Below are 16611 nucleotides of genomic sequence, written 5' to 3'. Positions count from 1 at the left end.
AGGAGATAGAGAGAGGAGGAGATAGAGAGAGAGAGAGAGGAGATAGAGAGAGAGGAGATAGAAGAGAGAGAGAGGAGAGAGATAGATAGAGAGGAGGAGAGAGATAGAGAGAGAGGAGGAGATAGAGAGAGGAGGAGATAGAGAGAGGAGGAGATAGAGAGAGAGAGGAGGAGAGAGATAGATGGAGAGGAGGAGAGAGATAGAGAGGAGAGAGATAGAGAGAGGAGGAGCGAGATAGAGAGGAGGGGAGAGATAGAGAGAGAGGAGGAGAGAGTAGAGAGAGAGGGGAGGAGAGAGATAGAGAGAGAGGAGAGATAGAGAGAGAGGAGAGAGAGGAGATAGAGAGAGGAGGATGAGAGATAGAGAGAGAGGAGGAGAGGAGATAGCGAGAAGAGGAGGAGAGAGATAGAGAGAGAGAGGAGAGAGATAGAGAGAGAGGGAGGAGGAGATAGAGAGAGGAGAGAGACTAGAGAGAGAGGAGAGAGATAGAGAGAGAGGAGGGAGAGAGATAGAGAGAGAGGAGGAGAGAGATAGAGAGAGGAGGAGAGAGATAGAGAGAGGAGGAGAGAGATAGAGGAGGAGAGAGATAGAGAGAGAGAGGAGAGAGGTAGAGAGAGAGGAAGAAGAGAGAGATAGAGAGAGGAGGGAGAGAGAATAGAGAGAGAGAGGAGAGAGGTATGAGAAGAGGAGAGAGATAGAGAGAGGGAGAGAGAGAGAGATAGAGAGAGAAGAGGAAGAGAGATAGAGAGAGGAGGAGAGAGATAGAGAGAGGAGGAGAGAGATAGAGAGAGAGAGGAGAGAGATAGAGAGAGAGGAGAGAGATAGAGAGAGATAGAGAGAGGAGGAGAGAGATAGAGAGAGAGGAGGAAGAGAGATAGAGAGAGAAGGAGAGAGATAGAGAGAGGAGGAGATAGAGAGAGGAGGAGAGAGATAGAGAGAGAGAGGAGAGAGAGAGGAGATAGAGAGAGGAGGAGAGAGATAGAGAGAGAGAGGAGAGAGATAGAGAGAGAGGAGGAGAGAGATAGAGAGAGGAGGAGGAGAGAGGTAGAGAGAGAGAGGAGGAGATAGTGAGAGGAGGAGGAGAGAGATAGTGAGAGAGAGAGGAGAGAGATAGAGAGAGAGGAGGAGAGAGATAGAGAGAGAGAGGAGGAGAGAGATAGTGAGAGAGAGGAGGAGAGAGATAGAGAGAGAGGAGGAGAGAGATAGAGAGGAGAACAGAGACACCATCAGAGAGACAGACAGTGAAGCAAAGGGAAAATAATTAGCCAATAAAGGGAGACAGACCCAAAAATGGGGAGGGAGAGAGGAAGAGGGGGAGAGAGGAAGAGGGGGCGAGACAGAGAGTGAGAGGGGGGAGACAGGGAGAGCGGTAAAGGGAGAAGCGGTAGAGGGAGAGCACAGAGAGAGAGGGAGAGGGGAGAGTGAGAGGGAGAGAGGGAGAAGGAGAGGAGAGAGAGAGAGAGAGTGAGGAAGGGCGAGGGGAGGAGAGAGGTGGGAAGGGAGAGAGAAAAGGGAGAGGGAGAGGAGAGGAAGAGGGAGAGAGGGAAAGGGAGAGGATGAGAGGGAGAGGAGGGGGAGGAAGAGGGAAGGAGAGGGAAAGAGGGAGAAGGCGAGGGAGAGGGCCACACACTGGAAGGGAGTAGAGTACAGCCAGATTTGTCAAAGCCAGAACATCAGTTTGGAACAGTATTGGTTAACTGACCTTTGCACAGCCGAGATTGTCCTCCAATACCTCCTCCTCCTGGTCAGGGAAGCAGCTGGACTTCTTGCAGATCGACGGCAGTGTGAGGTTACATGGTCCGTCGTTCCAGCGTCCCTCCTGGTTCAGAAAAGAGAAAGAAGTGCTCAAGTCTGAGTGTTTACTGGAGATACAGGTAGACTGTGTTAGAGAAATAGCACAGAGTCATGCTAGGATAGCCAGCAACTCGACCGAATGACTCTTCTATTTAACAGTGCACCTGATCAACGAAAATCTGTAAATAAGTCAGCCAGGGTTAAACCAACCTCTTTTGACAACTGAATACTCTGGGGGAGAAATTCGGTATCGCCCCGTTTGGGGCGCTAGTATTGGCGGTGCGCAAAGTTTAGCGCCAGGTGCAATTTATCGCCACCTCGAGCGATATTGGGTAGCTGCGCCCCTGAAGGTGATTGCGGCGCTAAATCAGGCGCTGCACGCCAGTCTTAAGGCGCTAACCCGGCGGCGTGACGCAATTTCTCCGCGGGCGGACACAGCGCAGGTGCTGTCAATTATCGATTTCAGCCAAACACGCTGGCGCCGGCCAGCTCTTAAAGGGGCGGATCGATTATCATCTCCAGCCGCACCCTGCGCCTCGTAGGCCTCAAACTCGGCGGTAACCTACCTGTGGCGTCGACAACTGCCTGAACATGGAGAGGGCCAGGGAGAGAGCGCAGCAAGGGGGCATTGGATGCTCTGGTTGGCGCGGTGGAGCGCAGGCGATCTGTACTCTACCCAGAGAATGGCAGGAGGCCTCAACACAGCGACTAACGCAGAGCTTGGAGGGAGGTTTCCCACAGAGTCACCTCCAGCAGCATGGTTCCCAGGACTCCTGTGCAATGCAGGGAGAAGTTCAACGACCTCACTCGGGTCGTCGGGGTGAGTGCCTTTTTCAGAATCATCTTCATCCCTCCATCTGGACCTCGCTTTATGGCCAGAGGGTGTGCAAAGCCCAAATGGCCAGCTGTCATCCAGCACCACCCATGGCCCTTTCTGGAAACACACACGCACATTCAGCTCTGTGCATAATGTAAGGGCTAATCGACCATGGGAGGCATGTCATCCCAGATCAGGGCAGCATAATGTAAGGGCTAATCGACCATGGGAGGCATGTCATCCCAGATCAGGGCAGCATAATGTAAGGGCTAATCGACCATGGGAGGCATGTCATCCCAGATCAGGGCTGCAGGTTTCATCACATCCCGTCCTTTCTCTTGCAGGCCAAGCTGGCCAATAATAGAAGGCAACAGCATCGGACCGGAGGAGGCCGGCCTCACCTGCAGACCCTTACAGACCTGGAGGAGCAAGTCCACCGGATTGTGGCAAGCCGGATGATTGGCCCCGTCGCCTCTGGAGATGCCGACCCCATTGTGGACAGCAATGGTAAGGTCATCACCTTTTTGACCTCTCTCCTTCCACTTGTTCCCCACACCAGCATGCTTTTTCACTCTCGAGCCAACTCAAGAGCATTGCAGCACTCATGCATCCCTTGCTGCCACCCTGTCCTTTCGCTAAAGCCACTCTTGAACCTCCCTGCTTTCAGATGCTGCATCACCAGCTCGGGAGGCGGGCCCTCAAGCTGCCAGTGCGAGTGACTCTGGAGGCGACGAGGAGGAGGAAGCCGGACCATCCGTACCACCCTCAGGCGAGCCAGCCCATGTCCAGACTGGGGAGACGCCTTCCCTGGAGGGGAGCGGGGGGGAATGGTCTGAGGAGGATGCAGCTCGAGGACCCAGCGGCCTGCAGCAACGCGAGGTGGGTAGGGAAGCTCGGGGCATGCGTCTCCCCGGAGGGCGAGTCGGGCCGCGAGTGCTGCTGCACAGAACGCAGAAGAGGTGCGTGCCCTCGCAGAAATGAGCGCCCAGGCTGGGCTGAGGCACACTGAGCTCATGGCTGCAGTGGCAAGGATGCCCGACTCCATTGAGACACTGGCAAGGAGTGTCCAGGACTTCGGTGCAGCACAGGCAAGGAGTGTGCAGGACTTCGGCGCAGCACTGGCAAGAATTCTCCAGGACTTCGGCGAAGCACTGGCACCTGCCACGCAAGTGCTGTCACGCAGTCAGTGGCTGGTCTCATGCAGACGCAGATTGAGGCCACGCGAGCACTGACTGCTGCCACCCTCGCTGGATTCCCCGGGGCCCTCGCTGCGCCACAGCAGGCCAGCAATCTGTGCACCAGCCGATTGCTGCGCATGCTTTGGTACTGTCCCGTCAGAGTGCCAGTGTGTCGGCCGACCAGGGAGCTGCTGTCCGCTCTCAGGGTGACAGCATTCCTGATGCCACCACTGGCACTTCTCCACTGCAGCTGCCACCACCTGTAGGACAGACTGCTTCTGCCCATGCGGAGTTGGAGCAGTCAGCAGCCGGGCCCTCCAGGCCCAGAGCTGGACCAGGCCGTACCTCAAGGGCATCTGCGGTCTCAGTTTCGGACAGTCAGCAGGCCTCCCCCAGCCTTGCTGCAGCCACTGGGGTCCCACTACGGAGGAGCTGCAGGGCGGGAAGGGGGGCAATTCCGCAAGGGAAGCAGATCACCATCGAGGGGCAAAAAGTAGGAGGTGCTGCTAAATTATGTTATTTCTTTCATTCAAGGCCGAGGATGCTGGTCTGAATGTTCGTTATGTTTTGGACATTGTCTCCAGGGTGTGAGAGACAGTTATGTTTTGGACATTGTCTCCAGGGTGTGAGAGGCAGTTATGTTTTGGACATTGTCTCCAGGGTGTGAGAGGCAGTTATGTTTTGGACATTGTCTCCAGGGTGTGAGAGACAGTTATGTTTTGGACATTGTCTCCAGGGTGTGAGAGCCAGTTATGTTTTGGACATTGTCTCCAGGGTGTGAGAGACAGTTATGTTTTGGACATTGTCTCCAGGGTGTGAGAGACAGTTATGTTTTGGACATTGTCTCCAGGGTGTGAGAGCCAGTTATGTTTTGGACATTGTCTCCAGGGTGTGAGAGACAGTTATGTTTTGGACATTGTCTCCAGGGTGTGAGAGCCAGTTATGTTTTGGACATTGTCTCCAGGGTGTGAGAGACAGTTATGTGGCAGTCTGTTTGTTTTGCTGTTTGTTTCCATTGCTTTGTCATGCGGGAAGGATACACATTTTGTTAAATAAAGAAGTTTATTTATTCACAATATCCATGTCTGTTCTTTGCACTAATTGTTGCCTTGACCGGCTTGGGGGTAGCAGAACGGTTCCATTCATGTTCTTGGAATGGCAGAAAGCATTCCCTCAGAGGGGCCTAGAAGCGACTTGCTATAAGCCTCTGACGGACGGCCCTTGCAGTTTGTGCCTCCCTCCCATCTTGGTGCTGCTCCTCCTCCTCCTCCTCCTCCTCCGCTGGTGCTTCAATGTCTGGTGGCATTGGCTGGGTCCTGAGGATTGCCAGGTTATGCAGCATGCAACACACAACCACGAAGTGGGAGACTCGCTCAGGTGAGTACTGAAGGGCTCCCCCGGAATGGTCCAGACAGCGGAACCGTTGCTTCAGCACGCCGATTGTGTGCTCAATGATGTTCCTGGTCGCTTGATGGCTCTCATTGTAACGTTCTTCAGCAGGGGTGCTGGGCGAACGGAGCGGGGTCATCAGCCAGGGGCACAGAGGATAGCCCTTGTCCCCGAGAAGCCAGCCTCCTGGGTGAGCCGGGGCTTCGAAAAGGTCTGCCACAGAAGTCTGGCGCAGGATGAAGGCGTCGTGGCTGCTGCCTGGAAAGTGGGCATTGACAGCGAGTATCAGCTGTCGGTGGTCACAGACCAGCTGCACATTCAAAGAATGGAACCCCTTTCGGTTGCGGAAATCCTCCGTATTCTCTAGATGCGCCCGCAAAGCCACATGCGTGCAGTCAATGGCGCCCTGCACCATGGGGAAGCCCGCTATCCTTGCGAAGCCCTCTGCACGCTCTCACTGCTTGTCCGGGGTCATTGGGAAGGAGATGTACTGCCGTCTCCTTTTAAAGAGGGCATTAGTCACTTGACGAATGCAGCAATGCACCGCGAACTGTGAGATGTTGGCAATGTCCCCAGTAGCGGCCTGAAAGGAGCCGCTGGCATAGAAGTTTAGAGCCACAGTGATCTTCACAGCCACCGACAGAGATGTCCTGCACCTTAGTTGAGGCTGCAGATCTGGCTGAAGCAGGTGGCAGAGCTCAGTGACCACCTCCTTACTGAAGCGCAGCCTTCGGAAACACTGCTCCTCCGACACGTTGATATACGAAAACTGTTGTCGGAAAACCCTGGCAGCGTAAGGCCTCGTGTGCCGACGTCTGTAGGCCCTCCTCCGTCTGGCCATGCCTGCCACTCTATCCCTGCGTCTCTGTGCCCTGTCAATATGATTGAGAAGGACGACGTTCCCAGCCAATGCAGCCCCCATAGTAAGTGCGCACTGAAAGTTAGGCCGGTTGAGAAGCTTACCAACTGCAAAGTTATGTTCAGAAGGCTAAAGTTCCTCAGGCAGCGCTGGCTCACTGCAGAAATGGCTTTCCGTTTGTCACTGAGCAACTCTCTCTCTCTCTCACAGAAGGTGTGGTCCAAAAATGGCTACCACTAATAATCCAGGAAGAGTCCCCTTTAAATAGCGCCCCCCCAGCCCGAGAGCGACTGGGAAACGTTCAAGGTAACCTGCCCTTGTTAGCGCCAGGAGGAACAGAGGGGGGCGCCACTGAATTTCCGGTCCGGGGCGCCACAACGGCATTGCACACTGAAATGACATCATGATCTGTGTGCGCCGGTGAGCGGGCGCAATGATTTAGCGCCGGCGCTAAATGTCCGCTCAATTTGGAAAGAGGCGCAGGGTTCGCTGCGCCCGGGCGCTAGTTGGTTAGCACCCCACTTCTTGACCTCTTTAGGTGATAATGAGTGGCGCAAACAACCAAATTTTTCCCCCTCTATGTTGTAAATCCCTGTACATGATTTGATTGATGTTGACAGCCTCACGTTGACTGGGTACATTCAGTGCGTGCTCAACAATCACTTTTCCTTTACATCTTTGCTAATGGCCAACGACACTGAACCAACCCCTTCCCCATGATATATAAACCCTGCAGGGTAGAATGTGAGTAAAACACAGCTTCGGTCACACCCCCCCCGTCCCCCCCGACCTGGTCACACCGCCCCACCGTCCCCCCAGACCCAGTCACTCCTCTCCGTCCCCCAGACCCGGTCACTCCTCTCCGTCCCCCAGACCCGGTCACTCCTCTCCGTCCCCCAGACCCGGTCACTCCTCTCCATCCCCCAGACCCGGTCATTCCCCCCGTCCCCCAGACCCGGTCACTCCTCTCTGTCCCCCAGACCCGGTCATTCCTCTCTGTCCCCCAGACCCGGTCACTCCTCTCTGTCCCCCAGACCCGGTCATTCCTCTCCGTCCCCCAGACCCGGTCACTCCTCTCTGTCCCCCAGACCCGGTCACTCCCCCCGTCCCCCAGACCCGGTCACTCCCCCCGTCCCCCAGACCCGGTCATTCCCCCCGTCCCCCAGACCCGGTCACTCCTCTCTGTCCCCCAGACCCGGTCATTCCTCTCTGTCCCCCAGACCCGGTCACTCCTCTCTGTCCCCCAGACCCGGTCATTCCTCTCCGTCCCCCAGACCCGGTCACTCCTCTCTGTCCCCCAGACCCGGTCACTCCCCCCGTCCCCCAGACCCGGTCACTCCCCCCGTCCCCCAGACCCGGTCACTCCTCTCCGTCCCCCAGACCCGGTCATTCCTCTCTGTCCCCCAGACCCGGTCATTCCTCTCTGTCCCCCAGACCCGGTCACTCCCTCCGTCCCCCAGACCCGGTCACTCCTCTCTGTCCCCCAGACCCGGTCATTCCTCTCTGTCCCCCAGACCCGGTCACTCCCCCCGTCCCCCAGACCCGGTCACTCCTCTCCGTCCCCCAGACCCGGTCATTCCTCTCTGTCCCCCAGACCCGGTCATTCCTCTCTGTCCCCCAGACCCGGTCACTCCCCCCGTCCCCCAGACCCGGTCACTCCTCTCCGTCCCCCAGACCCGGTCATTCCTCTCTGTCCCCCAGACCCGGTCATTCCTCTCCGTCCCCCAGACCCAGTCACTCCTCTCCGTCCCCCAGAACCGGTCATTCCTCTCTGTCCCCCAGAACCGGTCACTCCTCTCTGTCCCCCAGACCCGGTCACTCCCCCCGTCCCCCAGACCCGGTCACTCGCACCGTCCCCCAGACACGGTCACTCCTCTCCGTCCCCTAGACCCGGTCACTCCTCTCCGTCCCCCCAGACCCGGTCACTCCTCTCCATCCCCCCAGACCCGGTCACTCCTCTCCACCCCCCCAGACCCAGTCACTCCTCTCCATCCCCCCAGACCCGGTCACTCGCCCCGTCCCCCAGACACGGTCACTCCTCTCCGTCCCCCAGACCCGGTCACTCCTCTCCGTCCCCCAGGCCCGGTCACTCCTCTCTGACCCCCAGACCCGGTCACTCCTCCCCATCCCCCAGACCCGGTCACTCCTCCCCATCCCCCAGACCCGGTCACTCCTCTCCATCCCCCCAGACCCGGTCACTCCTCTCCATCCCCCAGACCCGGTCACTCCTCCCCGTCCCCCAGGCCCGGTCACTCCTCTCCATCCCCCAGACCCGGTCACTCCTCTCTGACCCCCAGGCCCGGTCACTCCTCCCCGTCCCCCAGACCCGGTCACTCGCCCCGTCCCCCAGGCCCGGTCACTCCTCTCCATCCCCCCAGACCCGGTCACTCCTCTCCATCCCCCAGACCCGGTCACTCCTCTCCGACCCCCAGACCCGGTCACTCCTCCCCGTCCCCCAGACCCGGTCACTCGCCACGTCCCCCCAGGCCCGGTCACTCCTCTCCGTCCCCCAGACCCGGTCACTCCTCTCTGTCCCCCAGACCCGGTCACTCCTCTCCGTCCCCCAGACCCGGTCACTCCTCCCCGTCCCCCAGACCCGGTCACTCCTCCCTGTCCCCCAGACCCGGTCACTCCTCTCTGTCCCCCAGACCCGGTCACTCCTCTCCGTCCCCCAGACCCGGTCACTCCTCTCTGTCCCCCAGACCCGGTCACTCCTCTCCGTCCCCCAGACCCGGTCACTCCTCTCCGTCCCTCAGACCCGGTCACTCCTCTCCGACCCCCAGGCCCGGTCACTCCTCTCCGTCCCCCCAGACCCGGTCACTCCTCTCCGTCCCCCCAGACCCGGTCACTCCTCTCCATCCCCCAGACCCAGTCACTCCTCTCCGCCCCCCCAGACCCGGTCACTCCTCTCCGTCCCCCCAGACCCAGTCACTCCTCTCCGTCCCCCCAGCCCTGGTCACTCCCCCGCCGTCCCCCATCCACTCGTCACTTCTGGCTGAAGATGGCTGCAAACGCTTCAGCCTTGTCTTTTGCACTCGCGTGCTGGTCTCCACCATCATTGAGGAGGGGGATATTCATGGAGCCTCCTCCTCCCATTAGTTGTTTAATTGTCCAGCACCATTCATGACTGGATGTGGAAGGACAGCAGAGCTTTGATCTGATCCATTGATTGTGGGATCGCTTAGCTCTGTCTATAGAATGCTGCTTCCGCTTTTTAGCACGCAGGTGTTGCAGCTTCCCCAGGTTGGCACCTCATTTTTAGGTATGCCTGGTGCTGCTCCTGGCATGTTCTTCTGCACTCCTTATTGAACCGGGGTTGGTCCCCTGGCTTGGTGGTAATGGTAGAGTGAGGGATATGCCGGGCCATGAAGTTACAGATTGCGATGGAATACAATTCTGCTGCTGCTGATGGCCCACAGCGCCTCATGGATGCCCAGTTTTGAGCTGCCAGATCTATCCCATTTAGCACAGTGGTAGTGCCACACAACACGATGGAGGGTGTCCTCAGTATGAAGACGGGACTTCGTCTCCGCAATGACTGCGCGGTGGGCACTGCTACCAATACTGTCATAGACAGATGTAACTGCGACAGGTAGATTGGTGAGGACGAGGTCAAGTAGGTTTTTCCCTCGTGTTCCTTCGTCACCTGTCGCAGGCCCAGACTGGCAGCTATGTCCTTCAGGACTCGGCCAGCTCGGTCAGTAGTGCTGCAACCGAGCCACTCTTGGTGATGGACATTATATTCCCCCGCCCAGAGTACATTCTGCGCCCTTGCTACTCTCAGTGCTTCTTCCAAGTGGTGTTCAACATGGAGGAGCACTGATTCATCAGCTGAGGGAGGGCGGTAGGTGGTAATCAGCAGGAAGTTTCCTTGCCCATGCTTGACCTGAAGCCATGAGACTTCATGGTGTCTGGAGTTAATGTTGAGGACTCCCAGGGCCACTGTATACCACTGTGCTGCCACCCCTGGTGGGTCTGTCCTGCTGGTGGGACAGGACAAACCCAGGGATAGTGATGGAGGAGTTTGGGACATTGGCTGAAAGGTATGATTCTGTGTGTATGACTGTCAGGCTGTTGCTTGACGAGTCTGTGGGACAGCACTCCCAATTTTGGCGCAAGTCCCCAGATATTGGTGAGGAGGACTTTGCAGCGTCGATTGGGCTGGGTGTGCCTTTGTTGTGTCTGTAGCCGGTGCCGAGGTCGATGCCGGGTGGTCCGTCCGGTTTTATTCTTATTATTGTTTCTTGTAGCGGTTTTTTACAACTGAGTGGCTTGCTGGGCCATTTCAGAGGGCAGTTAAGAGTCAACCACATTGCAGTGGGTCTGGAGTCACACATAGGCCAGACCAGGTAAGGACGGCAGATTTCCTTCCCGAAAGGACATTAGTGAACCAGATGGGTTTTTATGACAATCCGATAGTTTCATGGTCACCATTACTGATACTATTAATTATTCCATATTTATTTAATTAATTGAATTTCATTTCCCCAGCTGCCATGGCGCGATTTGAGCTCACGTCTCTGGATCATTAGTCCAGGCCTCTGGATTACTAGTCTAGTAACATAACCACTATGCTACCATTCCCATAATATGATGACCTCTCATGTAACTTCAGCGTGACATCAAGATGATGAAAATAATGTTTGCCCTTCCACCGGGGAGTGACTGAAAATCTTGGCCCCAGATAGTGGCAGCCACACCCAGACACCGAGAATCCCCCTACACTGGGACATACCCTGAAAAGGTATCTCCAAAACTGTACCACACTAGAGTAGAAAAATCCCCTGAAGTCTATCATAGGGTATCCCTTATACTGCATCATAATAAGACAGGGTATCCCCTATGCTGCATCATACCCAGACAGGGTATCCCTTATACTGCATCATAATAAGACAGGGTGTCCCCTATACTGCATCATACCCAGACAGGGTATCCCCAATACTGCATCATACTCAGGCAGGGTGTCCCCTATACTGCATCATTCCCAGACAGGGTATCCCGTATACTGCATCATAATAAGACAGGGTATCCCTTATACTGCATCATAATAAGACAGGGTATCCCCTATACTGCATCATTCCCAGACAGGGTATCCCGTATACTGCATCATAATAAGACAGGGTATCCCCTGTACTGCATCATACTCAGGCAGGGTATCCCCAATACTGCATCATACCCAGACAGGGTATCCCCAATACTGCATCATACCCAGACAGGGTATCCCCAATACTGCATCATACTCAGGCAGGGTATCCCCAATACTGCATCATACTCAGGCAGGGTATCCCCAATACTGCATCATACTCAGACAGCGTGTCCCCAGGCCAGTGTCGGGAGCGGTGAGAGTGGAGGTTCAGTGAGTATTTAAACTCACTTGCGCGGGCTTTTTTACAGAGTCTTACCAATCTCGCAGACCGGCGGCAGCGTTCCACAGCCACGTCACGATTCAAAACGTGACGCAGGCAGGAGGGAGCAGCTGATTGGGTGAGTACTTATACTACTCTATAGTTTGACAGTTAAGGTACACAGGCCTAGAAATTCAGTAAGGCGCTGCAAGCTTTGCGCCCAGTTACCGCCTAAAGAGGGCTTCTGCGCCAGTATAGGAGGTTGCGCTGATATTGAGATCGGCGGCAATGGCGGCGGTAGCCGGCAGCGCTGCACCGGCACCGATGACGTCATCGGTGTGCACAGTGCCCCGTTTCCGCCCCGACCCCCATATTCAGTTGCCGCTGCCTCCTCCGTGGCGGCCGCTACTAACAACCGGAGACTAGGGCCTTACTGCAGCCTTAGTGGGGCGCATAAAGGTGGAGGTGCAGCCGGCCGCTTTTTCGGCGGCCGCCTGCCCGCACCTCCTTCCCCGGCCTCCTCCACCCCCCCCCTGCGGCACTGCCGGCTGCTTTCCGTGAGCCTGGCACTTCTCCGTGGTGCCGGGCTCATTTGCCGGCACAATCCAGCGGCGATCTCCCCGTTGCAGGCACCTCCACCTTAAGAGAAGGAGGAGGCCTGCAGTACCGCAGCCTGCCGCACCGCATTGGGTGGCGCAGCGGCACTTAGAGCGCTGATATTCAGTTTCAGCGCCCCAAGCGGGGGCGGGCACACCCTGGGATAGCGCCCGGTTCCGACTTGGGGCGCAAAAAGTGAATATTTGACGGTCGCACATGGCTCCGCGCCCAGCGCTAACTTTTGGCCGTTAGCCAGCTGGCGGGGCCATAATGAATTTCTAGGCCATAGTTTATAAAATTTAGAAGGTCTTTGTGGTAATAATAATAACTTCCGGGAAGTTATGTCATCACTTCCTGTGAACGGTGAACTATGAACTGTGTACATACCTCACTTCCTGTCATATGTCACTTCCTGTTGGACTGGTATAAATACTGGACTGTTCAGTATTGTAAGAGGCTTCTACCAGAGGCATGGTAAAGACCTCTCTTGTATATAGTGTGTTTATAAGTTACTTACAGCTTACTTTAAAGTTACTTGATGGTAAGACTCCTTTTTCTTACATCAATTTAAGTAACTTAGTATTTACACTCACAAATACTAGACCTTCAGACAAACTCGGAGTTAAGGATCCAGGGAACCACCCATCATGGAGAGAATCCTTAGACCTATTCGTCTGGACTTGGACCCGAATACACCAGCAGCTGGCAGGGTATGGAAGCATTGGTACCGTACTTTTGAGAATTTTCTGGATGAATGTAACGCGGATGCTCCTGCTAGATTGAGGATACTTATCAACTATGTGACCCCAAAAGTGTTCGAATATGTTGATGAATGGGATAATTACGATGAGGTGATTCGGGCACTTAAGAAACTGTATGCCAAGACCCCAAATGAGGTCTATGCTAGACATCTACTGGCCACAGCCCAACAAGGGCCAGGGGAATCAATTAACGAATTCCTGCAAGAACTTCGCAGGCTCAGCATAGATTGTAACTTTCAGGCAGCCTCAGCTGAGCTGTACCGCGAAGAAATGATTCGTGATGCTTTCATCTGCGGGATTGCCTCTCCATTTATACGCCAGCGTCTACTAGAAAGTAAAACACTTGAGCTACAAAAAGCTTTTGACCTAGCTTGTTCTCTGGATTTGGCAAAGAGAAGTGCAGACCTCTATCAGCTGCCCAGATCTCGATCTGCGACTGTAGCTGCAACCAGACAATTCAAGCGGTCTCAGGTGAACCCTATCATGGGGGAATCTAATTCTGATAATTCTGATGAAGAAGAGGAGGATGACCCCACTTTAGCAGCCTCTTGGCAATCTAGGAAGGAATGCTTCTTTTGTGGAGGTGCTTTTCACCCTAGGAAAACCTGCCCTGCTCGCAATGCAATCTGCAGTTATTGCAAAAAAAAGGACACTTTGCTAAAGTTTGCCTATCAAGGGCCTCTACGAGGGCCAATCCAGCTAAGGCCTACCGAACTGCCCCAATTAGGGCCTATCAAGATGCTCCAGCTAGGACCTATCAAGCTTCCTCTCGAGCTCTCTCCCGAAGGAGCACACCGAGAGTTTTAGCCACTCTCTGTGCAACGACACCAATTACAGCTGCTTGCCCACAGAACCTGTCTCATGCAGCCACAAAAATTTCAATTAAAGGGCATACCTTAGATGCCTTAATTGACTCAGGAAGTACTGATAGTTTCATTAAGGAACAGATTGTTGCGAAATTGAAACTACATGTCTTCCCATCGGACCAGGCAATTGCGATGGCTCAGTCATCACTTAATACCAGAATCTCCGGCTTTTGTGTTGTTGATATGACACTTCATGGTCGTATGTATCCCTCCACCCGACTTTCGGTGCTCAAGGACTTATGTAGTGATCTCCTCTTAGGGCTGGACTTCCAAAAACAGCATAAGAAACTCACCATTGAGTTTGGTGGATCCAAACCCGGACTTACTATTTCTAATATACCGTCTAAATTACCGTTTTGTGCATTGTCAGCAGCTTCACTTGATGAACCCTCATTATTTGCCAGTATTCCGCCTCGATGCAAACCAATAATAACGAAATCGCGGCGCTTTAATCAGGAAGACCAATCTTTTATTGCGGCTGAAATCTCTCGACTTCTAGCAGAGGATATCATCGAACCATGTTCGTCGCCCTGGCGGGCTCAAGTTGTCATTGTCAAGAACCCTCTAAAACCTCACAAACAGCGACTATGCATCGATTATTCACAAACCATCAATCAATATACCGACTTGGATGCCTACCCATTGCCACGCATTGATGATATGGTTAATAAACTGGCCGAATACAAAGTGTTCTCAACTTACGATTTAAAAAGTGCCTATCATCAGTTACCCTTGAAGGTCTCAGATAAGCAGTACACGGCCTTTGAGGCTAATGGACGGCTGTACCAATTTCGTCGCCTCCCATTCGGGGTTACTAATGGAGTGGCTGTCTTTCAACGGGCAGTGGATGGCCTGGTTAAGCAGGAAAACCTAAGGGACACTTTTCCCTATCTTGATAACATTACCATTGCAGGTCACGATCAACAGGAACACGACGCCAACCTCCAAAAATTTCGGGATGCCCTCCATCGCCGTAATTTGACCCTGAATGAATCCAAATCTGTTGAGTCGCAACCGACCATCAACATCCTTGGCTACTGCGTAGGCAATGGTATCATTAAGCCAGACCCAGAAAGACTTCGCCCGCTCCAAGAGCTCCCGTCACCTAAGAATCCGGCTTCTTTACGTCGGGCTCTCGGTCTGTTTGCATACTACGCTAAATGGATTCCTCATTTTTCGGACAAAATCCAACCCTTGCTGCATGCTAGATCATTTCCACTGGGAACAGCGGCTGTTGCAGCCTTTAACCTTCTCAAAAAACAGTTGGAGAAAGCGGCTCTTCACTCCATCGATGAGAATCTCCCTTTTGTGGTTGAATGTGATGCCTCGGAGGTGGCGATCTCGGCTACTCTGAATCAGGAAGGTCGTCCTGTAGCATTTATGTCCAGGACCTTACAAGGTGCCGAGCTACATTATCCTCCGGTTGAGAAAGAAGCCACAGCCATCATAGAGGCAGTACGGAAGTGGAACCATTTTCTAGCTCGCCAGCACTTTACATTGATCACGGACCAACGATCAGTCGCCTTCATGCTCGATAATCGAAAACGAACTAAAATTAAGAATAATAAAATACAACTTTGGAGGATGGAACTGGCCTCTTTTGGTTATACCATTCTCTATCGGCCTGGCAAGGAGAATGTGGCCCCGGACACCCTCACACGGGCATTCTGCTCCACTATGTCATCCTCTACTCTCATGGATGTCCACAATGGATTGTGTCATCCTGGCGTTACGCGCATGCTACATTTCGTACGATCACGGAATCTCCCTTTTTCCACTGGAGATGTAAAGAAAATATGCTCAGAATGCCGGCTTTGTGCGGAATTAAAACCTCAGTTCTTCCACCCCTCAGATGGTATACTCATACATGCAACCCAACCGATGCAACAACTTAGCATCGATTTTAAGGGCCCAGTGCCCTCTTCAACTCGGAACACATATTTGCTCACCATGATCGACGAATATTCACGTTTTCCATTTGCCTTCCCCTGCTCCAATATGCTGGCATCCACAGTAATCTGCTGCCTTGAGCAGGTATTTTCTCTCTGTGGCATGCCGGCTTATATTCACTCAGATCGGGGTCCATCCTTTATGTCAAGGGAACTCAAGGACTACCTCTCAGAACGGGGAATTGCTACAAGCAAAACACCATACCATCCCATCGGAAATGGGCAGGTAGAGAGGTATAACGGTATCATCTGGAATTCCGTACGTCTCGCTTTAAGATCTCGGGGCCTACCACACCAGCAATGGGAAACAGTGCTTCCGGATGCATTGCACTCTATACGGTCCCTGCTTTCTACAGCCACAAATACTACACCTCATGAGCGGTTCTTTGGATTCCAGTGTCGCTCCTCTCATGGGACATCACTCCCGTCATGGCTAACTACTCCTGGACCTGTATTACTCCGAAGATACGTTCGGACGTCTAAAAATGACCCTCTCGTAGACGAGGTCGAACTAACCGATGCCAACCCCACCTATGCAAACATACGATATTCCGACGGCCGAGAATCTACCGTATCATTACGGGATCTGGCTCCCTGCCCACCAGGACCTAGTGGGACATCGGGTGATGGCATTTCACCAGGAAACTCTTGGGACCTATCGGGTACCCCTCTCCAGGATCCTGATCGGACACCAACTAGCTTGGTGCCGGTAGAACCCCGTACTCAAGGTTGCGACCCTCCCAGTACCGCGCATGAAAGTACTGATCCGCCACAGACCAGCTCTGCACCTCCCTCTGAACAGAGGCAGTCCGACTTTGAACCTATTGGGGCTCGTACTCGAAGCCATGATCACCCCGACCCTTCACAGGGCAATCCAGGCCACACAGACTCTGGCCAATGGCCAACCGCATGTAAGTGGACCAGCGACCCTCTACGACGGGAATCCAAACGGGTGCGACTCTTCCTTGTTCGGCGGCTGCGGACCAAAAGGTAGACCACAGCCTCCTAATCCTGCAGGAGGGAAGAATGTGATAATAATAATAACTTCCGGGAAGT

The 16611-nt window shown here is 54.2% G+C and overlaps 1 protein-coding gene across 1 annotated transcript in view; it reads right to left on the bottom strand.

The window, feature by feature from the left end:
* Window positions 1-16611, bottom strand: part of mrc2 (mannose receptor, C-type 2) — a 401368-nt gene that overhangs the window by 213923 nt on the left and 170834 nt on the right. Inside the window, exon 9 of the mRNA XM_085966616.1 lies at window positions 1703-1819. Within this exon, the coding sequence (XP_085822742.1) occupies window positions 1703-1819 (117 nt within the window). The remainder of the gene's footprint in view (window positions 1-1702; window positions 1820-16611) is intronic.

This window comes from Somniosus microcephalus, chromosome 24 (genome assembly GCF_052327205.1).
Source record: "Somniosus microcephalus isolate GS21.2 chromosome 24, FLI_Smic_1.0, whole genome shotgun sequence".
Taxonomy (NCBI): Eukaryota; Metazoa; Chordata; class Chondrichthyes; order Squaliformes; family Somniosidae; genus Somniosus; species Somniosus microcephalus.
The sequence above is the reverse complement of the archived record's forward strand: the minus strand, read 5'-3'. Positions and strand labels throughout refer to the sequence as shown.